General features: G+C 44.8%; 1 protein-coding gene across 3 annotated transcripts in view; it reads left to right on the top strand.

Annotated features, from left to right (window-relative positions):
* The window catches only part of Frmpd3 (FERM and PDZ domain containing 3), a 156,662-nt gene extending 134,905 nt beyond the window's left edge, over positions 1-21,757 (top strand). For all 3 annotated transcript variants that reach the window (XM_036174266.1, XM_036174265.1, XM_036174264.1), the window contains 2 exons: positions 14,612-15,433; positions 16,839-21,757. In XM_036174266.1, coding sequence (XP_036030159.1) covers positions 14,612-15,433; positions 16,839-19,903 — 3,887 coding nt within the window. In that variant the 3' untranslated portion in view covers positions 19,904-21,757. The remainder of the gene's footprint in view (positions 1-14,611; positions 15,434-16,838) is intronic.
* The last annotated feature ends 2,492 nt before the right edge of the window (positions 21,758-24,249 follow it).

Consider the following 24,249-nt stretch of genomic DNA (forward strand, 5'->3'; position numbering starts at 1 on the left):
ACTTAGCATAGTATTTTCAAGGGTCATTCCTGTTATATCATACAGCAATACATTGTTCCTTTTAATTATATACTATGCTATTATATAGAAGACATATTATTTATCAGTTCATCAGTTGATAGACATTTGGGTTGTTTTTACCTTTTGGCTATTATGAATAATGATATTAGACATTCGTGTCCAACTTTTTGTGAGGATGTAGATTTTTATTTCTCTTCATTTTAAACCTAGGTGTAGAACATACAAATGATAACTATGTTGAATTATTAGAGGAACTGCATATTTTTTTCAAAATGACTACCATTTCACATTCCTACCAGCAATAGTAGAGAAGTATAACTTCATCAGATCTTCACCAATATTTGTTTTTACCTGTCTTGTTACATCTATCACAGAGGATAGAAGAGCAACTCCTGATGTTTATTTGCAATTCATGAATGGCCAATGACACTGAGCATCTTTCATGTCTCATTGCCCTTTAATATGTCTTCTTTAGCGAAATACCCATTCAAATCTTTTGTACTTTTTTTTTTTTTTTTTTGGTTTTTCGAGACAGGGTTTCTCTGTGTAGCTTTGCGCCTTTCCTGGAACTCACTCTGCAGCCCAGGCTGGCCTCGAACTCTCAGAGATCCACCTGCCTCTGCCTCCCAAGTGCTGGGATCAAAAGCGTGTGCCACCACCACCTGGCCTTTTGTACATTTTTAAGTTGGACCATTTGGCCATAAATATGATAGTTTATCTGCACATTTTATTCTATTGCATTGACTGTTAATACTACATTATCTTGATTATTATTGCTTTGTAGCAAATTTTGAAATCATGAATTATCTTCATTCTTTTTTCTTCTTTTTCAAGGTTGTTTTAGTTGTTCTGGGTACTTTGATACTATGTGAATTTTATAATTGACTTGTCAGTTTTCTACAAAGTCAGCTGGGATTCTGATCAGGATTGTGTTGAGTCAATAGATTAGTTTGAGCAGTATTGCCATCTTAAGTCGTCAGCGATGCAAATATGAAGCCTACTAGTCCTCGAATGCAGACCTTTCCACTTATTTAAGTCTTTAATTTGTTTCACAAATGTCTTACAGACTTCAGTATACAAGTCTTGCTATTCTTTTCAAAAATTTGTACTAGTGTGTGATACTCTTTTTATGTCTGGTAAGTCATTTAATTATTCTCTGAACTTTTGAGTTCAAAGTTTCACAGAACTGTGGTGTGGGCTCAAAAAGAATTTTCTTATGTTGATATGTGTTTATGAATAGTATATTTTTGGTTCAGCATGTTAACATACACTTTTGATGCTAGTAGCGAGGAGGCAGAAGCAGGCAAATCTACATGAGTTCAAGGCTAATTTGGTCTACACAGCAAGTTCCAGGTTATCCAGGGCTGCAGAGTAATACCCTGACTCAAAAGAAAGTATGTTTTAAAATGATTTAACACTTTTTATAGCATACTATAATAAACTGGCAGCAATAACATCATCAATAATACAAGGATGATGGGTGGTGCGGCACAATGAACACACAGGGGCTTAGGAGTCAGACAGAGGTGAAATCTTAAACCAAGAAAATCGAGGTATGCATGCCAATGAGCTCAACACTTGAAAGATAGAAGCAGAAGAACTAGGAGTTCAAGGTCATCCTCTGCTACACTGCAAGGTCATGGTTGGCCTTAGCTCCACAAGACCTTGTCTCAAAACAAAGAAACAAACACAAAGTAAGTGAAACATGCTCCACTGAGATCAATCACCTCATGGCCTAGGCCAAATTTCCTAACTTAAGTTGTTACCTCACCCCAAAGTCCCAAGCCCCTTCTCTAGCTTCCCTGTCCACTGGTTTGTGACATCTGTGATTATATCGGCCATGTGTAATCTTTGAAAATTTATCAAACATTTTCAAACATTTTACTTTTCAAAAAACATTTTTGGTGTCGGCATGGTGGTGCATACTTTTAATCCCAGCACTCAGGAGACAGAGGCAGGGGGAATCTCTGAGTTCAAGGCCAGCCTGGTCTAAATAATGACATCCAGGACAGCCAGAACCACGTAGAAAAACCCTGTCTCAAAAAAATTTTTTTAGTTAACATACAAAATAATGGGTTTCATTACATCACTTTCATGTGTATAGGTTGTTATATTTTTCCCAATCACTCTCCCCATTATCCTCCCATATTCAACCCCCTTATCCTACAATCATTCCCTCTGTGCCAGGCCAGTCGGAAATACGTGGTGGACCCTGTTACCCCTCCAATGGTGATGGGGAAAAGGACAGACGATATTCATAAATTGCTTACCATGAATTTGATTCCCAGTACCCACATAAGGGCCAGGCACAGTGGCATGCATCTATAATCCCAGCACTGGGGAAGTGGAGACAGGAGGATCCATGGGACAAAGTGGCCAGTGAGTCTAGCTAAATTAATGAGCTTCATGTTCTGTAAGAGGCCTTGTCTCAAAAACTAGAGAGTTGGCAAGATGGCTCCGTGGGTAAAGGTACCTGCCACCAAGCCTGACAACCTGAGCTCCATTCCTGGAACCCACATGATGAGAGGAGAGAACCAACTTCTGCAAATTATCCTCTGACCCCCAAAGCACACTGTGGCATGCATGCATGCATGTGAGCACATGAGCAAGTGTGTTTGATGTACGTGTGAACACACACACGTGCACACAACCAGGGAAATGTAATTTAAAATATTTTTTGAATGAATAAGTAAACACAAAATACAAAGAGAGAAGTTGAGGAATACACCTACTGAACATTGAACTCTGGCCTACACACACACACACACACACACCAAGGGTTACAGGTGTAGCTCAATTGGTAGAGTGCTTGATTAGCATATTGAACTCTGACTCCAGCACCACATTAACTGGGTATGGTGGCATATAACTATAACCTCATGAAGCTTTCATGAAGCAAAGGAAGGGGGATCACAAGTTCAAGAACAGGTCTGGAAACCTAAGACCCTGACTCAAAAAAAACAAAACAAAACAAATTCCACTGTGTAAATGTATCACATTTTCTCCTTTTTTTTCCCTTTACCCCCTTTGAGAACAGAGTCTTATATATTTTAAAATGACCTTGAACTTGCTAGATAGCCAAAGATGACAGGATTACCTTCAACTCCTGATCCTCCTGCCTCTACCTCCCAACTGCTGGAATTACAGGCATGTATCACTATAACCAGTTTTTTTAATATGGTACAGGCAATCAAACCCAGGGAGGGCTTTTTGTTTGGCTGGTTTTTTGAGACAAGGTTTCTCTATGTAGTCCTGACTGTTCTAGAACTCACTCTGTAAAACAGACCAGCCTCAAACTCACAGAGATCCACCTGCCTCTGCCTCCCTTAAAGGCCACCACCACCCATCAAGGGCTTTTTCAATAAATAACATTTACTATGTTGAAGAAATTTCCTTAGATTCTAGTTTGTTGAGCTTTATCCCAATAAGGCCCTGGGTTTTTTCAAATGTTTTTTTGTGCCTTTCAAGATGAACATGTATATTTTATCCTTAGTTATCATGCTATATTGCATGAATTCATAATTGATTTTTGGGGGACTCAAAAAAAAGAGCACCATGGGCTACTCTTCTAGAGAGCCAGAGTTTGATTCCCAGCAGCTATATGATATCTCACAACCATCTGTAACTCCAGTCCCAGGGGATCTAATACCCTCTTCCAGCTTCCATGGGCACCAGGCACTGAAGTGGAATATATATATATATGCAGGCAAAACACCCATACATATAAAATAAAAATATTTTTTTAAATAATTGATTTTCCATGTCAAAACAACTTTTCATTAGTGCAGCAAGTCCCCCCACTGGTATGCAATTACTAGTAAGTAGTTCTTTTTATGTGTTTCTGGGTTCTATTGCTAGTATTTTGTTGATGGATTTTGTGTCTATATTTGTAGATGGTTTGTTCATAAGATAGTGGTCTGTAGTTTTATTGGGATGTCTTTCTTTGGTTTTTGTACTAAGATAATACTAGTCTCAGAATGAGCTGAAGGATATTCTTGTCTCCTTTTACTTTTCTCCTTGTTTTGTTTTGAAGACAATGCCTTGCTGTAGCCAAGACTGGCCCAGGATTCACTATATAGTTTAGGCTGTCCTCTAGTTCACGGTGAACTTTCTGCTTCAGTCTCTCAAATGCTGGTGGGTGAAAACAAGAGGGTCAGGAGTCCAAGGCCAGTTTCAGAAACATAGTGACTTAAAGGCTAGCCTAGACTGCATGAGAGCCTGTCTCAAATAAAGCAGTACAGTATTAGAGGCAGGTGTGGTGTTATGTATTTTCAATCCCAGCACTTAGAAAACAGAGGCAAGAGGATCACCACAAGTCATGGCCATCCTGGCCTACATTATGAATTACAAGCTAGCCAGGGCTATATAATGAGATTATGCCTCAAAAAAATGGTATACTTAAGACTCTAATGACTGTTGAATTGCATGAACCTTCTCCTTTCAATTCAGACCAGTTTTTATATCATGTGTTTGGGACTCAATTGCTGGGTGCCTGCACTGTGTTTTTGTCCTAGCTGTAAGTGTTAGTGAAAAGTCACACTGACTCATTGATCTGGCCTTGTCAAACTGGAGTTTGAAAAGCATTTAAAGTTTTGTTTTCCAATACTTTGGCCACCATGATGACTAGCTATATGAATTCTGAAATCTCTCCAACCTGAACTCAATCTCAGGTTGCCACTTACAACCCATATGACCTTAAGTAAACCATATAACCATTTAAGTCTGTTCCTTCCTCTGTTAAATGGGGTTATTGATACCTGCCTCACTGGTCTTGTGAAAACAGAATTGGGATTATATGTAACTTATCCTGTTTTAGTTAGTCAGTTTGTTTGCTTGAGACGGGGTCATCTGAATCCCAGGCTGGTTTCAAACTCACCATGTAGCCAAGAACTACCTTGAACTTCTGTTCTGCCTATACTTGCCAAGAGCTGGGATTACAGGTGTGGGCCATTATGCCCAGCTCCACAATGGCTTTTCACTTGTCTGCTGATAGCAGAGGAAGCAGGCATTGTATGAGTATATATTGGTGAAATTATTAAGGCCACTCCATATAGTTAAAAGGGAGGTTTATTTTGTGGGGTAGCTTACAAATGAAGGGATAGGTTGCAGGGTCTGGGAAAGGTATGGCGCAGTCCAGCGGTGTTCTCTGGAGAACTCTGCTCAGTCTACCTCTAGAGTCCAGGGTCCTGGAACCAAGAGAAGCCTCTCCTCTCAATCCTGGGTCTTCAGCGTCCTCTCTCAGCCCCGCCTTGTAGGTGTGACCATTACCGAAGCCTCAATGGGGGTTGGAACTTCCAGGCCAAGGCTGGAATGGCTACCCACTACATTCCCCCCCACTTTGTCTAAATAAGAAGGTTCTAACCTAATACAAGACTATATACAAAGAAATGGTTATCAAATATTGTCCAGGAGTAATGAGGGATAATGACCTAGATAAGTTGGAACTACAATCAATGCAAACAATATCAAGCAAAAAACACATACTAAAATCCAGGGAAGTCTAGAGCATGGGTAGGTGGCATGTTACAAATATCATTCCAAAAGGTATCCTATCCTAAAGAACCTGAGCCTAATATTTAATATATTCTATCTAAGATTATACACACACACACACACACACACACACACACACACACACACACACACTAATTTGTAAATATAACTGCTAGTCTCCAACCTCATCAAAGACCTGAGAAGGAATATAATAATACCTGAGGAACGGGAGAAGGACGCAAGCAACTTTCAGGAGTCTTGCAAGAGTAGACAGAGACAGCTGGCAGCCTGGACAGTCACCTAATGTTTCTCAGTATCGTTGGTGCATTCAAATTGGCTACAGGCCTAGAGTATCTGACAGACCATTTTCAGAAGCAGGAATTCTGAAAGACCATCTTACCCTGTCTTGGCAGAGTACAGTGGTCACTTTCCTTGTGTCCCGCATGTCCAGAAAGGACAGCATTTGTACTGTCAGCAGTCGAGGCAAGGGCAGTTCTTTGCCCAGTAGGCCAATTTGTGCCAAGAAGACAAACTTCCAAATGGAAATGTCTTAGAAGCCCAACATTCTCTCGGGATCAAATTGGTGCTGCCAGGAGCAATTGTGTCTCACATCAACAGAATTCTAAATTATTTAAATGCCATATTCTCTAGGTCCATGAAGCATTTGAAGATTACCTGTCCATCCGACCTATGTATTTATAAATCTGGATAACCTAACTAATGTAATTATAGAGATGACAAGCATAGGTGACAATAGATCTATAAGTCTTATCTACCTAAACAACCTAAGGACTAAGGCTTCATATTAAACAAGGCAAACAGTCTGTAAGCAAATGTACAGTAAAAGGACAATGACTTTAAAATTGTGACAATACACAAAATATCTTTAACAGAGGTAGGAATGTATAGTGCAATATGCAATATGATAATAATCCTAAATATATATCAGTATACAGAATATCTTAAACAAAAGTAGAACATGCATGCAGTATGACAGATATAAATTTACATTTGTATCAATATACAAATATTTCAAATAAGAGGAAAAATATGTGTACATTATAACAAACATAATTCTGTATTTGTATCAATATACAAATTATCTTAAACAGGAATATAAAAAGTTTGTATCAACATATAAGAATTCATAACAGTGCAAATTATCTAAGGCTGCTATTTTACTAAATTTGTTTACTAATATATACGATAGTCTACCATAATATCTTATACCTATCCATTCCATTTCCTCTTTTCCCTTTTTTTTGAGACATATTTTTTTCCTTAAGGAGAGTACTGAGTTTAATAGTTTCTTCCACCCCCAACCCTAGAACCATCATCTATAACCCTGAGAAACATGAAACCTTAGGGATAAGGGGCACCGTTTTCTTAGAATTGCATTCTGCTGTGTAGGGGGCAATGGTATCTCTGTTGGGTGTTGTGAGAAAGCTCAGATAGTTAAATCTCAGTTAGACTAACTGTAGATTCTGCAGCAACTCTCAGAGTAATGGGTAACTTTGTCTGAAATTCTGGCAAGAAGTGTAGTATGATGATGATTACCATGGCATCATTCTGGATTGGGTAGAGTTGTTGTTGTTGGGGCCCCATCTCCCTTCTGGGGACTTCAGAGATTGCTGTTGGAAAAACTTATGTTTTATCAGAATGGAAGGTTTGGGTTTAAAGATGACATGTCTTTAAGAAAGGATTCTGAGAATTCAAGAGTAAGCATGGAGAGAATTGGAATCTTGAAGATAATGGCCCCTTATTATTGGTTTCCTTCTGACTCACATCAGAGGGCTCGTCTGATATGGGACTGAAGAATCTCTCAACCTTTTCTTTTATCAATATGTTTGGGTTTAGAGAAGGAGTGAGCCAATTCCATCGCCAAAGCCAGCTTGGTATATAATTGAATTGGAACCACAACTATTCTAAATTGATAGAGATATAGATGTTAGACAGTAATATCTTATCCTGGTAGATTGGTACCAATAGATTCTTTCTTTCTGCTATAAACATCCAGATATCCAAGGCCTTATGATTTCTGGAAGATGGGTATTTACATTATCCTGCAAAGACAAAAACAGAACCCTACCCCAACCTTTGATTGTTAAATTTTTCTTACAACTTGAAGAGATGTCACATTGATTGATGATCTTTTATTCTTCTCATCATTGGCAGCAGCTGAAGTCAGGAGCCAAGATAGCTGGGTGCCTGCACTCAGGGAGGAGTGGGAAAGCATCACTCACAGCGGGTTTTCGGTTTTCACTGGTCTGAGAGGCTAAGCTAGGGAACTGAGACTGGACTAGCTGCTCCCTTTTTCAGGAATGTAACTGTGTAGGCGTTCCCTGGTTAAAAGGAACTTTGCAGGTGGGTTTAGGTACCACGTAGGACATATCCAGGTATTCTGAGGTCAACACATCTTTGAAATAAACTGGTTGGTTTAGCTCAGGAGTTTTGTCTGTCATCCAATGTCTCTCCTCAGCTGTTGTTCCTTTCTCATTAGCATTGAGAAAATTGAAGGTTAATAAAGCACTATGCAATCTATTTCTAGGAGTCATTGTTACCTGTTGCTGTTTATTTAGCATATCCTTTAAAGTTCGATTGGATCTTTCTATGACTGCTCGGCCTGTGGGATTGTGTGGTATACCTGTAACATTCTTTATATTGTAATAAGCAAAGAACTGTCTCATTTTATTGGAGACATATGCTGGGGCATTGTCTGTCTTAATTTGTACAGGTATTCCCATGATGGCCCTAACTTCTAATAGGTGTATAATCACAGAATCAGCCTTTTCAGAACTCATAGGAGTTGCCCACTGAAATCCTGAATAGGTGTCAATAGTATGGTGTATATACTTTAATCTTCTAAATTCTGCAAAATGAAACACATCCATCTGCCAAATTTCATTTCTTTGTATGCCTTTTGGATTGCTTCCTGCAGGTAATGGAGTTTTGTTATAGAAGGAACAAGTAGGACATTTTTTCACAATATCCTTAGCTTGTTGCCAAGTAATGGAGAAATCCTTCTTCAAACCTTTGCTATTTACATGGTGTTTCTTATGAAATTCTGAGGCTTCTAGCATATTACCTATTAGTAACTGATCAATCTCATCATTACCTTGTGCTAGAGGTCCTGGCAGACCTGTATGGGATCTGATATGTGTTATATATATAGGATGTTCCCTTTTTCTGATGATTTCCTGCAATTGTATGAATAATGAAGTTAATTCTGTATTATCAGGAATAAATTCAGCAGTTTCAATATGTAAAACAACTCTCTCTGCATATTGATAGTCAGTGACTATATTGAGGGGTTCTGTGAAGTCCATCAGTACCATAAGAATGGCATACAGTTCTGCCTTTTGTACAGAGCTGTATGGACTTTGTACCAATTTACTTAAGTCTCCTGATTTGTATCCTGCTTTCCCTGATTTATTTGAATCAGTATAGAACATGTGGACTCCAGAAATTGGCTTTTGTCGTACAATGTGAGAAAGGACCCATTCAGTCTTCTTTATGAATTTTATTCTCTTGCTTTTGGGATAATGGTTGTTAATCTCTCCCAAAAAGTTACTGCAGGCTCTCTGCCAGTATTCATTATCTTTCCATAGTGATGAAATTTCCTCATTAGTTAAAGGTACTACAATTTCTGCTGGGTCCATTCCTGTCAACTGGTGAAGTTTTAATTTACCTTTTTGAATCAAATCAGAGATCGTTTCTATATAAGTCTTTAATTTCTTATTTGGTTTACGTGGTAGGAATATCCATTCCAATATAATATCTTCCCTCTGCATCAAAATACCTGTGGGGGAATGTCTGGAGGGGAATATGACAAGAATGTATTTAAGTTCTGGATCCACACAATCCACATGTGCTTCTCGAATTGTCATTTCTACTAGAGCCAATTCCTTCTCAGCTTCGGCTGATAATTCTCTTGGACTATTTAATTCCTTGTCCCCTTCTAGAGTATTAGCCAAATTCTGTAGTCCATCTTTGGGTATTCCCATGATACCCAGTAAGTTGGAAATGCTTCCTAACAACTTTTGAAAATCATTAAGAGTCTTCGATCGATCTCTCCTTAGTTGTACCTTTTGGGGTCTAATTTTTTGTAGCTCTATCTTATATTCTAAGTAATTAATAGAATCTCCTCTTTGTATTTTTTCAGGAGCAATTTGCAGTCCCCAGGGAGGCATAACATTTTTTACTTCTTCAAACATGCTTTCTAATGTGTCTAACTTTGGATCAGCTAATAGGATATCATCCATATAGTGATAAATTATGGATTGTGGAAACTTTACATAAATTATCTCCAATGGCTTTTGTACAAAGTATTGGCATAAGGTAGGGCTGTTTAACATTCCCTGTGGGAGGACCTTCCATTGATATCTCTTGACTGGCTGAGAATTGTATAATTAGGTACTGTAAAGGCAAATTTTTCTCTATCATTTTCTTGTAAGGGTATGGTAAAGAAACAGTCTTTTAAGTCAATAACTATTATAGGCCATTCTTTGGGTAGCAGAGAGGGCAAGAGCATCCCAGTCTGTAGGGAGCCCATCAGCTGAATTACTTTATTAATAGCTCTCAGATCTGTCAGCATTCTCCAATTACCAGACTTTTTTTAAAATAACAAATACAGGAGAATTCCAAGGGCTGGTAGATTCTTCAATGTGTTGAGCATTTAACTGCTGTTGAACCAGCTGTTCTAAAGCTTGTAGCTTCTCTTTTGTCAAAGGCCACTGTCCAACCCAGACAGGTTTATTAGTTAGCCATTTTAAAGGTAAGGCAGTTGGTACTTCTGAGAGTTCAACAGCATTTGTGCTCTATTTGTGTACAGCCTGAATGGTTGGTGACTGTTGTTTATAGCATGTTATGATATTATTCCTAGAAACATGCATTGGCCTGTATTCCTTTTCTGAGCATGTAGGAATTTTAATCTGGGTGTTCCATTGTTGTAACAGATCTCAGCCCCAAAGATTTACTACTACATTTGCTACATATGGCTTCAGCCTTCCTCTCTGTCCTTCTGGCCCTATGCATTCAACCCATCTCGAACTCTGTTTTATCTGAGATAGGGTGCCAATTTCTAAAAGTTGAACATCTACCTCTTGAAGAGGCCAATTTGGATGCCATGATTTTGGTGTAATTATAGTCATATACGCACCTGTGTCTACCAGGCCCTCCAGAACCAGGCCATTAATTCGAATTCTAAGCTTTGGTCTTTGTTCATTTATGGAAGTCTGCCAAAATATTTGTTTTATTGTGTTCTTTGTAAACTGTGATTCATCTATCAGAGCTGTTTTCTCATCCATTGCAGTATTGGTTTTTACAATAGGCATTGGTTTATTCAGTTGTCCTGGAGAGGAATTTCTTCCATAGTGGCTGGGAATGTTCTTACCACATTTGATTTGGGGGCCTGCAAGAAGCCCCCTGAGGCATTTCCCGCCAGTAAAGGGTTGCCTCGTATATCTATTTTTGATCTGCACTCACTGGTCCAATGTCGGCCTTTGCCACATCTTTTACATAATCCAGGAGGTGGTTGGAGTCTCTTGTTTAGACTATTCCTAGAAAGAGTATTACTTCTAGGAGTACCCCATATACAGTTTTTACTTGTATGACCTGGTGTACCACATTTAAAACATTTGGTACCACGAGACCTTCTTTCAACTCTGGGATTTGTCTCTCCTGTCCAAGCCTCATTAAGAGACTCAACACCATTAGTATACTGAATCCATTCTTCCAAAGGAGCTGATCTGATCTTTAACGGTGTAAGTATTCTTTTATATTTTGCATTAGCATTGTCGAATGCCAAGGACTCAGTTAATACTTTTCTTAATTTTTTTATCTGACACAGCTTTTGTTCAGCCTTTGTAAAAAAATCAGTGAAGGGTTCATATGGTCCCTGAAATATCTTTGTGTATACCTCAGTTGCTTTTCCACGTTCTGGAATTTTTTCCCAAGCATTTAGAGCTACTGTACGGCATAGGGATATTGTATGCTCATCATAAGTGGCTTATACATTCCTGTCAGCAAAATATCCCTCACCAAGTATTTGATCTTGGGAGAACACAAAACCTCGGAGTTTACCTTGTTGTTCTAAATTTCTTGCCTCTTCTCTCAACCAGCTTTTCCATTGTAACTGTTGGCTATATTCTAGAATAGCTGAAATTAACTGATACCAGTCATCTGGAATGATTCTATGTGAGGTAGACCGTGAATTTAACATCTGTTTTACATATGTGGAGTATATCCCATATGTAACTACTGCTTCCTTTATATTTTTAAAGTCCCTTGTTGAAATTGGTTGTAATGTATATGTCATATATGGCTTGGGGTGTGTGTCATCTGCTGGCTTCTCATGGATGATAACAGGATAAGCCATTGTATGAGAGCCATTTGGAGATGTTACAACCTGTATGGTCTTGCCCTTCTGCTTATTAGGTGCCTTGTCATTATTGAGAGTTTCCTCCAGGGCTTGTAAACGAGCACCTAGGGTCTGTTCTAGGGAGTAAACCTCCTCTCTTGTAAGGGATTCCAGATTTCTCATGGAATCATGGAAGTTTTTATGTTCTTTTTAAACACATGTTTCCATGGACCTTATCTTATCAATTAATGATAATTTTTCTTCCTTATATAGTGTCTGAGTATCCATAACTTCATTATGGAGAGTTAGTGTTCTGTCTATTAAATATTTATATTTATTATCAATAAAATCAATTTTGGGTACAAGCCTGTTTTGTATGTCCTGGTCAGCAGATTCCAGAGAAAGAATCTTTTCCTATAAGCCTTCATTGCTGTCTTTTAAAGCCTGTAAATCCTGGTTAGCAGATTCCAGAGAAAGAATCTTTTTTCTGTAAGCCTTCATTGCTATCTTTTAAAGCCTGTAAATCCTGGTTAGCAGATTCCAGAGAGAGAATCTTTTTATGTAAGTCCTGGTCAGCAGATTCCAGAGAAAGAATCTTTTTCTGTAAGCCTTCATTGCTATCTTTTAAAGCCTGTAAATACTGGTTAGCAGATTCCAGAGAGAGAATCTTTTTCTGTAAGCCTTCATTGCTATCTTTTAAAGCCTGTCTCAGTCCCAATAATGACTCATCTTTGTTCTTATTATTAAACCAGTGTTTGAACACTGTGTGAATTATTACGATGAATGCCAAAATGGTACAGGCCACATATGCCTTAGGGAGGTCGTATATTTGTAGGAAAATGTCATTCATCATACAGGCAAAAAGGTTTTTAAATTCTTGTGAGGTAATGTTGTCAGCCATATTACAAGAATTACTCAAAATTTGTTAGTCAGTTTTAAGGTGTAAAATTATCAAGTACTTTTACTTGAAATAAGCTTAGCTTTCCATGGTTTGGGGGGGATGCAGGAGCACTTTTCAGCCAGCAGGAGGCGTTGGTATAGCTCCAAAGCAGGGTCTGCTGGCGACCTTGGCTGGCAGCAGCTGAAGTCAGGAGCCAAGATAGCTGGGTGCCTGCACTCAGGGAGGAGTGGGAAAGCATCACTCACAGCGGGTTTTCGGTTTTCACTGGTCTGAGAGGCTAAGCTAGGGAACTGAGACTGGACTAGCTGCTCCCTTTTTCAGGAATGTAACTGTGTAGGCGTTCCCTGGTTAAAAGGAACTTTGCAGGTGGGTTTAGGTACCCACCAGCCAGGGAGGAGGCTGAGGGAGGGAGCCGCCTAGGCCTTTGGAATTTGCCCCACGTGAGTGCCAGATATTGGTGAAATTATCAAGGCCACTCCACATAGTTAAAAGGGAGGTTTATTTTGTAGGGTAACTTACAAATGAAGGGGTAGGTTGCAGGGTCTGGGAAAGGTATGGTGCAGTCCAGTAGTGTTCTCTAGAGAACTCTGCTCCGTCTACCTCCAGCGTCCAGGGTCCTGGAACCAAGAGAAGCCTCTCCTCTTGATCCTGGGTCTTCAGCGTCCTCCCTCAGCCCTGCCTTGTGGGAGTGACCATTACCCAAGCCTCAATGGGGGTTGGAACTTCCAGGCCAAGGCTGGAATGGCTACCCACTACAAGTATAGTCGCATACATGATGTGAGATGACTTCCCAAACAGTGTGATAGAGAAGTCACTCAGACATAGAATTTGCTGTGGATAGGGCGCAGGTGCATATATCTGCTATCAAGAGCTGTGGCTAAGAGCATTGTACCACCTTGTATGAACACAGGACAGTAATAAGCTTTGAAGAACTATAAGACTCATGCCTCATGCTCATTCCACATACCACACCTCATCATACCTCCCTTACACACTACAAATTCTATTGGCCAGAATTTGACCAGTAATCCTTTTAAGGCTTCTGGGCTCTTGGCCATAGGCATTTTTGAAATGTAAATTCTTGGGACTGGTACTAGCCAGGCTGAGGGTTTGTCTATTTAATTTTGATTTTTGTTTGTTTGTTTGTTTGTTTGTTTGTCTGCTTGCTTTTTGAGACACAGTCTCATACCATAGCCCATACTGGAGCTTACTGGGTAGCCTAGGCTAGCCTCAAACACTAGCAGTCCTTCTCCATCAGTTTTCTAAGTGTGAGCCACCATGCTCAGCTTGTACTAGCCAGTTTAACACCTTCTCAGTAAACACGGTAACTTCTCGTATCAATTTCTTGGACTGGAAGAGATCCAGCATAACAGGAGAGCCACAGAGTACTGGCAGTAGACGTGGCTTCACAAAGGGATGGGGGCAGTAACAGAGACAGGGACAGATCTTAAAGTAACATGAAACAAACCTCATCTCTTTAGGTATGTTTCCAGCAGACTGTCAAACCAGCCATATCCGTGGAAGAATTCTTTGGTACCTGACCTTAAACCATGCTTTTTCCCTTTTCAGAGTTGATGAGGCTTTTGTATCTCTGGCCATCACATTCTATTCACTCTGCTTTCAGTATCAGCAGTGACATGGTCCATCCGCTCTCCTCTACCTAATCTCTAGCAGCCAGGCAAAGCACTGCCCCCCACCCCGTCTCTCTCTCTCTCAGTATGTGCCATCCAGTCATACTGCACATGGGCCAGAGATGCCAAAGGGGCTCTGCTACGATCCTCAGCAGCAGGCTCATCTATAACAGCAGGCTCATCTGTGCATTCTCTTTTTGGGTTTAGATCACATGCACAGCACCCACCGCCCTGTCACTGGGAGCCACCTGGGGAAAAAGGAGAGTAGTTATGTGGGCAGCGTGGGCACCAGCCCTAGGAAGTCGAGCCGATGCACGACCCCGCCTGCCGACTCTGAGCTTGTCAGCTTCTGCTACCTCCACATGCGGGAACAAAGGAAGGAGCAAGAAAGCAGGACGGATGTCAATGAGAACCTAATCTTCTTCGAAGAAACCAGACCCCGGACCAAATCGGACCCCACATCCAAAAGCTCTGGCCAAGGTTATGAGGTGATTCCCGATGACTTTGATGCAGCCAGCCTAGACCATGAGCCTTGTGCCAGCAGGGCCAGGTCCTACACTTTGGACAATTCCCTTGGGGCTGAAGCCCTGAATTTCTACTGTGAATCTTGCAAAGTCAAACTCCAGGAGCAGCTGGGGCCTCGGAAAGGTGGGAGGCCTGGCTCCTCTCGAGACAATATGGTAGACTTAATGTCCCTCCCACCGCCAGGAAGTGAGGAAGAGGAGGAAGAGGAAGATGAGACAACTTCTCTGTTGCCAGCCATTGCGGCCCCACCTCCTGGTTTCCGAGACAACAGCTCTGATGAGGATGATCCCAAGCGCAGGGCTGTTCAAAGTCAGGAACAAGGACGTCACCTGCGTGGGCTCCTGTATGATGAGATTCCAGTGACACTGATTGACAGCGTACAGACCCGAACAGTAAGAGATCATGCCCAGGAGCTGGATGATGCACTGGTGTCTACTCTGCAGGCTCTGGAAGCCCTGGCTGCTTCAGAGGATGGAGCCCACCCCCCACCCCCACAGACTGCAGGTAATAACCCATTCCTCCTTCCTCTTACCCTTCTTCTGGTCCAGGAATGTCCAGTAGGCAGTATTGCTTCTTTTCCAGCAGTTGTTTAAGTGACTATAGTATATCAAAGGCAATGAATTGGCAGCAATAGTTCAGGTCTCAAGAGAAAGGAAGCTACAGAGCAGAGATGTGGTTCAGCTCTAGTTAGAGCTCTATCCCTCATGATTCCGTATCTTTGGACAGATATTGTAGACGGAACTCACAACAGCTATAGATGGAGGCCAGGGTTGAGGAACAAGGAATATGGAAGAGACCCAGAAAACAGACAAAGAACAGCAGCATGCTCCGAAAACCCAACTAATTTCCAAAATGACCTGTGATCAGGACAGCCAAGAGCCATCTCTACTCAGGGATGGGGTCTTTAGCCTATCTGAGAACATGACCTCTGAAACAGAGGCAGTAGAGTCCCAGTTTCTTTACTCATGGCAAGGCACTTCCTCTCTTCTGTGTGTCACTACAGCAATTGTATCACATGGCACGCAGATGAAATGGCATCACTCAGACAGAACACTTAAGCACTACCTCTCACACAGTGAGGGCCTAGTAATCAGTAGCCATGTTACATGTTTGTTATTCTCTATTATAGATGCATGAAAATCCATCTGCTGAAAGGCACACATGCGCGCGCGCACACACACACACACACACACACACACCCCTTTTCAAAAGAGAAAGAGCGACAATAATGACAAATCAATACAGAGGCATAAGGAATATCAACAAGCATGTGAGTCAGGGGAAGCATGCACAGAGGACAGGGAGGGACTGAGATCCAAGGGAGCCTGTCTTTTCTATACATGAGGGATCCCTTATCTTTGGGTTACCCTTGAATATTTGCCCTCAACCCAGGCTGCCATTTGTGTTCACTCATCATTGGGTGCTCCAAAACTAGTTGGTTCCAGGTCCAAGGCCTACGTGGCCACCAGAGAGAGAAGCTCTGCTCAATGGCCTCAGCTGCAAGGACTGGAGACAGGCCTGGCCAGATGAGGAGGAACAGAAGAGCACCTCTCTTTGCCAACTCTCTTCAGGACAATTAACAGAAATTTCCTAGCTCTTGAATCTAAAAATAGCATTGATTGGCATGTTGCTTTACATGTTAATTTACCACCAAACTGCCCAGATCTTCTTTTCTGGTATTCCTTTTTTTTGGATTCCAACCTTTCACACCCCCTTCTCACATCCCGTTAGGTTTTGTGTGTGCTTCTTGGCTCCTCCCCCTCAGCCCTACAGTTTGCTCGGGCGTGACTGGTTTTTCTCCAGCTTGAAATACTGCTGCTACCTACCACTTCTCCGTGAACACTCTAGATATGGTGAGAAAAGACTTCGATGCTAGTAAATGTGACAAATCCCATTCTTATTCCTCCAGGTCTGATTGTGCTGGCCACAATCACTCCTGAATCATCGCTGGACTCGGGCCACGAAACCAATTCTTCAGAGCTCACAGATATGTCGGAGATGATGTCGGCCATGAAGCAGCACCAGAACACCACCTACTTCCTGGCCCAGCACCTCAACAAGGACAGCCTCCTTGCCCGAAAGGACCTGCCCTTCAGGATCCAGAGCTGTGCAGCTCAGGCTGTTCTCACTGCCCCTTATGCCCTTGGGCCCCCAGATCCCAACCCATCCCTTCAGCCAGCTGTCACTGGCCAGAGTCCTGGCCCCCCTGGCGCTCGGAGAAAGCTGCCTCAGTCAGAAGCCCAGGTGCAGGGAGAAAGAACATACTCCCTGGCAGTGCACCCAGCGTTGTCCCCACAGCTTAGTGAGCAGAAGAATCTGAGTCTGCTTCCCCCAGTTCCTGAGGACAAATGCCCAGGTCACACTAGGGCAGGCCTAGAGATGTCACTGAGGGCAGCCACACCATCCCTCAGTGAAGAACAGGTCTCAGAGCTAAGGGAAAACTTGCCCAAGGAAGTCAGGTTGAGCCCTAAGCTTATCCTGGACCCAAAAGGCAATGTGACCCCAGCCATAATCTCGGCTGCCCTACAGCAGGTAGTACACAGTAAGAGTCTAGCTACTCCTGGCACAGCCTTGGCAACACCCTCCAACAGGGGGGAGAGAAGGCTGGAAGCTGGCATGGGGAGGCCTGAGGTTACCATGGGCAGGCCAGAAGTTAGCCTGATGAGCAGCAATGCCAGCAAGAATCTGAAGTTTAAAATGAGCCCTGGTGCTCCAGAGACCACACGGAATTCTCAGCAGCAGCTGGGTCCAGAGGTCTCTGTCAGCCCTAGAGCGTCCACAAGCAGCCGGGGTGACAACTTCCCCCTTTCTACACAAGAGGATAGGTTTCCTGTTCAGAGTTTCCCTCCTAAGAGCTATCTATCCAGAACAAGTAGAGACTCGGTGGGCAAGCAAGCTACTGGGGAGATGGCAGGCAAGGGTGGGCCAGAGGGTGCTAAGCCTCCCCCTAACAAGCAGAGCACAGTCTCTGGCCAGGGGGAGAAAGGGCAGCTGGAGAGCACATCCAAAAGCAGCAAGCTTGAGGAGACCAGCCTGGTCCCCCGAGCTGGCTATCCCATGGCTCTGCAGAGCCCAAGCTGCCAGGCTCGAAGCCACAGCCCTAGCTACCAGGCTCGAAGCCACAGTCCCAGCAGCCAATCCCGTGGCCCCAGCCCCAGCTGCCAACCTAGAGGCCAGAGCCCACTGAGGCCTCTGGCCACCAGCCGGCAGGTCAGCACCATGCCCTCTAGGAAGCTTGAAACAACCTTGGATGGAGCCCACTCGGCCTCTGAAGGCCCCACAAAACCCAAGTCATCCCGAGGTCCTTTCCGACTGCGCAACTTATTCTCTGCCACCTTCCCTACACGCCAGAAGAAAGAGACAGATGAGCGACAGGCCCAGCTGCAGAAGGTAAAACAGTATGAACTGGAGTTCCTTGAGGAACTTCTAAAGCCACCAAGCCAAGGGGAGCTTCCAGGCACAGAGTACCTACAACCTCCAGCACCTGGTCGCTGCAGCTGTCAGCTACGCAGTAGCCCTGTGCAGCAAGGCCCTGGCATGTCTCGTGAACAGAGACGCAGCTGTGACTGCAAGCGCATCTGCCGAGGGGGGCGGCCTCAAGCTGCCCAGACCCCAGTGCCTGGCCTCCGGGAGAGGGAAAGGGTACCCCCTACCCAGAGGCAGCCAGAGGCTGGCCCAGGTTTGAGCCTTGGTAGTCCCATTAATATCCAGCGCATCCGTTCCACCAGCCTAGAGTCCCGTGAGTGCCGGTCAGACCCTGAAAGTGGCGTTTCTTGTCTGGCCACTTGTGCCTCAGGGGGTGAGTGTTTGGGAGATCCCAACTACAGGAAACTGATGCGCCGCTACAGTATCAGTGAGCTGGATCAGGGTGATAGTGCCTCACTGACCTCAGATGTCTACCCGCACCCACCCTTGGGAATGCTGCCTAGAGAGGTCAAGGAGATAGAGACAGGCCTCCCACTAGCCTTGGGTCCAAAAGGCAGGTGTGCGGAGTCACCAACTCTAGGCGACCCCTCCTACGTCCAAGTGGCCCCTGAGAGCAAGGGCCCCAGGCAGATGGCTGTGTTTTCACTGCCAGAGGAGGTGTACCGGAGGCCAGCTGATCTAGATGAGGACAGTGAAAGTGGCAAGTGCTGTTCCATCCGCTACTGCTTCTATTACCGCAAGTGTGACATGGCAGATGACGCCAGTGACGGCAAGGATGAGCTCTCCTATTCCATCCCCATGAAGATTCTGCCTGGCATGAAGTTGGATGAGCAGGTGGTACCTGTGGTGAGCAGAACCCTGCAAGTACTGGATGCCGCCACCTGCAGCAGCAGCCCTGAGGCCTCCCACACCCAGGAGATCGACCTTCGGGTTTCCACCTTTGAGGGGAGCCTGGCTAAAATCAATGCGCTACGGGCCCATGCCTATGGCCTCCCTGATGGCTTCCTGGCTGCCCGTCTGGACACCAATGAGCTGCTGACAGTCTTGCGGCAGTGTGTGGCCAGCCCTGAGGCCCGTGCCCCCAAGCCCTATGTCTCTCAGATTTCTGAGTACAAGCTTGAGCTAGCTCTCAAGTTCAAGGAGCTCCGGGCCTCCTGCCGCCGAGTAGCCAATGTGGACAAGAGCCCGACTCACATGCTGGCAGCCATCACAGGCAGCTTCCAGGTGCTGAGCAGCCTCATTGAGACCTTTGTGCGGCTCGTGTTCATCGTGCGTTCTGAGGCCCAGCGCCAGGAGCTGCTGGCCAAAGTAGAAGAGGTAGTGAGGAATTACACCTTCCTGCTTCGTGCCGCTGAGGAGTCCACAGCCCGGAACCTTAACCAGCAGCAGCAACAACAGCATCATCATCAACAGCAGCAGCAGCAGCAGCAGCAGCAGCAGCAGCAGCAGCCGCTGCCGCTGCAAGCAGCCACAGGGCACCCACCAGGCTCCCCATCATCGACTGTTATGAGCACATTCACACACTCCTTAAAAACCTTTATTAAGTAGGGCACTTGCCCAGGCTTGTCCCCTCCCCATCCATGGCCCCAAGTTTGAGCTTTGTGGTCTTTGCATCTTGTGGTGAGTGTTGTGTGTCTGCTGGGCCAGTCAGGGTCCAATAGCCTAACAGTCTCCAAGGAGTAAAAACTCCCTAGACTAAGGCTCTCTATTAAGGGCTGCAGGCTTAGCTGCCGCCCTGGGTGTCTTCACCCTTACTGGCCTCTGGGCGTCACTGTGAGGGCAAAGGCCCCTCGCCATTACGCCCACCACAGAGCTGTATTTTATCTCTTCTCTGGGGCTGATAGGTGACATCAGGTTCACCTTTCGCTCTGAGTTGGGCACGGGGTGGGGGGTCGGGGAGCCAGGACCTCGAGCTCCTCCTAGCATCTGCTACCCCACAGAGGGCAGCGGCAACAACAGTAGGCCACAGCGCCAAGCCAAGGAGAGAGGGCGCTTGTTCCATATGCGCCCACCCACCATGGGTTCCCTCGTACCTGGCAGGAGCCACCTCAAGGGCCAGTGCCCAGGTAGGATACGTGCAGAATACAGCCATGTCGGGCTGTCAGTGGCTGGCTCAACAGGCTGGCAGCCTTGGGAGCCCTTGCCCCCAGGTTCAGGAGCTCCACACCAGCCATCCCCAAAGTGCCCTGCCCCTCACTGATGGGCAGGGCAGCTCAGTCCACTAGGGAGCAAGCCTCTGAGATCACCTCACTTGTTTTGAGTAAGGTACCTGGTGAAAATGTCTGCTCTGGGGAGACCCAGTGCAGGTAATCAGAGCCTGCCAGGCTCAGCTCAGTGGTGAGCAGGAGCTGTTGCCTGAGGTATGTGGCTCCTCTCTCAACATCTCTACCAGATAGACTGTCCTTAGTTTGACGTAGCTACGGATTGGGATGGGGGGTGGGGGGAGGGGGGTGGGGTGTTGATGACTATATCTTAAACTTCTGGAAGCTAGCGTGATATGTTAATCCTGAGTATATGCTTTTGGCTGTGTATTGACCCTGTGGATTTGTCTCTCTAAGAAAAGAAGCTGAGCGCCTTACCCGGTGCACTCCTGCACCTCTCTCTCCCTCTCTGGAGCCATCTGGAAGGGAATTCACACTGTTTAGCATCCTTCTTGACACTCACCTATTGCCGCTGCTTCCACCACCACACCACCACCACCGCTGCTGTCACCGCTGCTGCTGCTGCCATCACCCCCCCCCCAGCCCTTCTGGGAGTGAAGACACGGAGTCCCTACAGTTACCCTACTGTAGGGGACAAAGAAAGCCAATGTTTCTTCTGTATAGATTGCTTCTTGTCCACTTCTCCATAGCTGCTTGTTTCCTACACCCTCCCACCCAGTGTCGGTCTCTCTTTCATCACTGTGTGAGAGGCCTATGTGAAATCTCTCGCTCTTATGTGAGTTTTATAAGATGTACACTGTGCTGAGTCCCTGCCTATCCTTGCTGATCCCAGTGCAATAAAGCCTCCTGAGTGGCAAGGTCTCCCAGCAAGGAGGAGGGGTACCCTTCTACAGAAGCCAGCCCCCCCTTCCTTGCCTCTCCTCCCACAGGACCAAGATGTTTAATGGGCCAGAGATGCAGCCAGTGGGGAACCCTTTCCCCCACGACCACTGCCAGCCGAGTTCTGGCGTGGTCTTCCTCTTCTCCCAACTTCTTGATCCTGCCCCTTCGCCGCTCAGACTCTGCCTGTCTCATTTCATCGCTGTCATTCACCTCTCCTCAGCCTCATGGAGAGAGGTCACTTTCTAATGTCTGTATATAGTATATATACTACATAAATATACAAAGTCTATATATTACACTAATTTATGTCTTGTTTTTCCGACAAGAATGATTAAATCTATTCATCTTATGATCCCAATAAGTCTTTGTAGTGCCTTTCTGTGGATGTCCTTGTCTCCTTGAATTGGTGGTTGGGAGCAGTCCTTGTTTCTCCCGCACCTTTGTGCCCTGGCACATGGGCCAGTTGGGTGTTGAGAGCCAAAGAGCTCACTCCTCCCACACCCCTCCAACACACAATGGATCCTCCTTGTTTCTCTTAGAAAACATCTATCTGATGGCCACAAATGTAAGATGTTTCCCATTTTTTATTGGCCATGGAACCGCTGGTTTACCTGGCCCCTACAGCTGTGACCTCAAAAATGAAGGGTTAAGGCCAGACAAAAGCACAGTGTGCTCCATTCCTAGTGGGTCGAAGAGTCTGGGAGTTAGGAGACCAGTTCTGAGGCCAGCTCTTAGTCTGATCGTCCGACATTTGGGATGGGGAATCTCTTGCTACAGACTCTGGAAGATTTTGCAGTGTGTGTGGGTGGGTGGGGGGGTTACATAGGATAGAAGTATCAGGATCCCAAGCACTGTCAACCTCTGGCTTTTCAGAGCTAGGTAACATTAAGAACTCTTTACTCAGCCTCGTGGTGGTGATGAATTCCTTTAATCCCAGTACTTGAGAGACAGAGGCAGGCAGATCTCTGTGAGTTCAAGGCCAGCCTGGTCTACAGAGTGAGTTCCAGGAAAGGCTCCAAAGCTACACAGAGAAACCCTGTCTCGAAAAACAGAACAAAAAAAAGAGCTCTTTACTTCCTCCTGTCCTCTTCATTTCTTCCATTGAACCTCAGTTCCCAGTAGTCTCTGGGATGCCTTTGCACAAATGCAGGTAGTTTATCCCACTGCACACTTACCCAGGACGAGATAGAAAAACCTCCTTCTGGGTGATATAACCCCAAGGTCACATGACCTGGTAATTTCGACCCCATCCAGCCCTATTGCCTTGTTGACTTCGTGTACAGTGGCCCTGAGGAGTCACAAAAAAATCTTTCTCAAGCCGATTGTGGTGGCACACACCAGTAGGATTTGCTGAAGGAGGTGGAGGCAGGAGGATCATGAGTTTGAGGCCAGCCTGGGCTACACATTTGGAAAAAAAAATCTTTCTCAAAAAGATTTCCTTGTGTTGTGTCTACAGAGGTCCTGGCTTTAAGGCGTGGAAGCAAAGGCTTGAGAGAAGAGGATCTGGAGGCAGCAGAGTCAGCTCAGGCCACTCTGCCGATTCATTCATGCATATGTGGGAGAAATCATGGACACTGAGAGCAGAGCTCTTCTGGATGCTGCCTCTTAGGCACCAAGGTTTGGATTTAGTGGAATGCTCATATGAAGTAAAGCTAGATGACACCCAAAATGAGTGCCAGGCCCTGTACCAATCATACTGCCAGGGTCTGGTGGTGTTATTCGGTTCTATATTAGGGTCTTTGCACACATAGAACTAACACATAGTAGGTCTACAAAAGGTCTTGTGTACAAATGGATGTCAAATTAGATGACTATCATCAAAGAGCCCTTTCAGTTTTCTGTACCCTGCGAAAAGAGCACACTCTCCTCTGGGAATCAGTAGTCCACGGTAGTGCAGTGAGACATAGCTGTGCAGTCTGGCATCCTATTAGAAGAGGTGGGGGTCGGGGTTGTGGTTTAGTTGTTAGAGTACTCGTTAGCATGCACAATCACCAGCACTGCATAAAACCTGAGCATAGGGGCTGGAAAGAGGGCTCAGCAGTTAAAAGCAGAGGACCGGAGTATAGTTCCCCAGCACCCATGTCAGGTGGCACCTGTAGCTCCAGCTCCAGAGGATCTGACACCTTCTTGCCTCGGTGGACACTCTTGGATGAGAGAGGCGGGAGGGGAGAAGCTGGAAAACAGGCGTGGTGGCTGGGACCACAAGTTTGAGGCTAGCCTAATTTAATTGGTGAGTTCTAGGCCAACCAGGGCTGTATAGCCAACCCTGCTTGAAAGTAAAACACTGCAGGTGTTGAACCTATAAACCAGTGACCCATCAATTCAGCTGAGTTTAACCAGGTACTTACCCACACTTCTGAAACTCTCCTGAGGTGACTATCGATCTCACTTTCCGTGGACCCAGGGCCATTCCCTGCAGGAGCTTGGAGCACTGGGAGAGGCCAGCATCTTCCTGGTCATCTTCAGCTGGACCTGGGACCTGGAGCTGATGCTTCCCAAACGCCCAAGGCAACTCCTTCAGAACCTGACTCCTGCCGTTCTGGCTTCAGCCAATTAAGTGAAAATGTGTTCTGACACCTGGCATGGGCCCAGAGTGCTGGTGGGGCTGGCATAGTCACATTTTTTTTCAAGCTGTTGTCAAGACATTGTGGATAATAGGCAATTTCATCAGCTATGAATTGAAAAGACCTGCCTCAGCCAGAATTTTTGCTGCCAAAAGAATAGGAGCGAATCAGTTGCCAGGACTGGAAAGGGGTGTTCTTTCATAACTTAGGATCAAATTTCTCCCACCAGCCAATAGGATGGGAATAATAACTCTATCTCCTTCCCCATCCTGAACCTGAAAGCCAG

The sequence above is a fragment of the Onychomys torridus genome, chromosome X, assembly GCF_903995425.1.
Source record: "Onychomys torridus chromosome X, mOncTor1.1, whole genome shotgun sequence".
NCBI classification, from domain to species: Eukaryota; Metazoa; Chordata; class Mammalia; order Rodentia; family Cricetidae; genus Onychomys; species Onychomys torridus.